This window comes from Chaetodon trifascialis, chromosome 23 (assembly GCF_039877785.1).
Source record: "Chaetodon trifascialis isolate fChaTrf1 chromosome 23, fChaTrf1.hap1, whole genome shotgun sequence".
NCBI lineage: Eukaryota > Metazoa > Chordata > Actinopteri > Chaetodontiformes > Chaetodontidae > Chaetodon > Chaetodon trifascialis.
In genome coordinates, this window is record NC_092078.1 from 235,001 (window position 1) to 237,500 (window position 2,500).

General features: G+C 45.1%; 1 protein-coding gene across 1 annotated transcript in view; it reads left to right on the plus strand.

The window, feature by feature from the left end:
- The window catches only part of tfr2 (transferrin receptor 2), a 5,925-nt gene extending 5,554 nt beyond the window's left edge, over window positions 1-371 (plus strand). The window contains exon 17 of the mRNA XM_070993055.1: window positions 14-371. Coding sequence (XP_070849156.1) covers window positions 14-259 — 246 coding nt within the window. The 3' untranslated portion in view covers window positions 260-371. The remainder of the gene's footprint in view (window positions 1-13) is intronic.
- The last annotated feature ends 2,129 nt before the right edge of the window (window positions 372-2,500 follow it).

A 2,500-nucleotide genomic window follows, 5' to 3' on the forward strand; every position in this document is an offset into this window, starting at 1 on the left:
TGTCCGTCCTCAGGTGGAATACTACTTCCTGTCTCAGTACGTGTCGGCAGTGGAGACGCCGTTCCGTCACGTGATCCATGGCCGCGGCGACCACACTCTGAGCGCGCTCGCTGAGCATCTGTCTCTGCTGACCTCTGACCCTGAACGCTTCGATGAGAAGCGCTTCAGACGACAGCTCGCCTTCTTCACCTGGACGCTGCAGGGAGCCGCCAACGCCCTGAACGGAGACGTGTGGAGTGTACACAACACACACACATAGATGCTGCACACCTGTACACACTGATACACACCTGTACACACACCTGTACACACACCTGTACACACTGATACACAGCTGTACACACACCTGTACACACTGATACATACCTGTACGCACACCTGTACACACTGATACACACCTGTACACACACCTGTACACACTGATACACACCTGTGCACACTGATACACACACCTGTATACACTGATACACACCTTTACACACTGATACACACACCTGTATACACTGACACACACCTCTATACACTGATACACACCTGTGCACACTGATACACACACCTGTATACACTGACACACACCTCTGCACACTGATACACACACCTGTATACACTGATACACACCTTTACACACTGATACACACACCTGTATACACTGACACACACCTCTATACACTGATACACACCTGTACGCACACCTGTACACACTGATACACACACCTGTACACACTGATACACACCTGTACACACACCTGTACACACACCTGTACACACTGATACACACCTGTGCACACTGATACACACACCTGTGCACACTGATACACACACCTGTACACACTGATACACACCTGTACACACACCTGTACGCACACCTGTACACACTGATACACACACCTGTACACACTGATACACACCTGTACACACACCTGTACACACACCTGTATACACTGATACACACCTGTACACACTGATACACACACCTGTATACACTGACACACACCTCTATACACTGACACACACCTGTACACACACCTGTACACACTGATACACACCTGTGCACACTGACACACACCTGTGCACACTGACACACACCTGTGCACACTGACACACACCTCTGCACACTGACACACACCTCTGCACACTGACACACACCTGTACACACTGACACACACCTCTGCACACTGATACACACCTGTACACACGCTCATTTTTTCTGTAAGTTGCAGCAGGAGTACTGTGATCACTGTCTTTACACTTCTTGCTCGTTGCTTGAACACTTTTGCTAAACTTTTCTCTGTGTTGAAACTCTACACACAAACAAACAAACAAACAAACAAAGACACTGAGAAATAAAGCATCACATCTCTGTCAAAGTGAAACTCTGCTGTCAAAACCAGCAATCCTTTGTCAAAATGTCCCTCTGAGGACAAAATGATCCACTTCCATCACATGAAGACACTTTCAGACCAGCAGCAACACGAGTGAACTTTCTGTAAACACTGCAGTCTTTATCTTCAGTTTGTTCAGTTTCTGAGGTTCATTCAGTGAAGCTCAGAGAAACTGTTTGTTACAGTTTCTGTTTTTCTCCAGCAAAGATTTTCACAACAACCAACAATGAAAGTACTGTAATATAATTACTGTAAGGTTACAAAAGACATCAGCTCAGTACTACACAGTACAGTACTACACAGTACTACACAGTACAGTACTACACAGTACAGTACTACACAGTACTACCCAGTACAGTACTACACAGTACAGTACTACACAGTACAGTACAGTACAGTACAGTACAGTACAGTACAGTACAGTACAGTACAGTACTACACAGTACAGTACTACACAGTACAGTACAGTACAGTACTACACAGTACAGTACTACACAGTACAGTACAGTACAGTACATGCAGTAAACAGAAAAGAAAAGAAAAAATAACCTTTACCCTAAAAACACCCACTGGATTCCTGCTGATGAATACTTGCATACCTGCAGTATTTGCTGTCTCAGCTGGTGGAGACGGATCGTGTTGTGTCCTCTGACTGTTTCTATAATGTGAGTTCCTGCTGAACAGACTTCACGTCCACCCAGAAGATCTTTGAGACGTTCTGCAGGAAAATGAAACCACAAACTGTTTTTGGTTTGTTTATTTACAGTACTGTACACTGTACTTTACTGTATGTACCACACACAGTACTACAACATCTCAGTGGTGCAGTATTCTGTACTACAGTGTACTGCATGTTACAGAACTTCCATTTTTTGTTGCTAAGCAACAGTTAGCTGTTAGCGGCTGTTGCTGAGCTGAGGCCTGTTTGTGGCTGGTTGGTGATCAGTTGAAGTATTTTCAGGTGTGTGTTTCCAGTGACTCAGCGTGTTCTGTGTCTTGAAAGGACGTGTTTTCCCAGCAGTACCCTGAGATTTCCTTTATGAACCCAGTGTCTTATGTGTGAAATAGTGTTCAGGAGCGAGTGTGTTGCAGCTGAAGCTGAAGTGAAAGCAGCACTT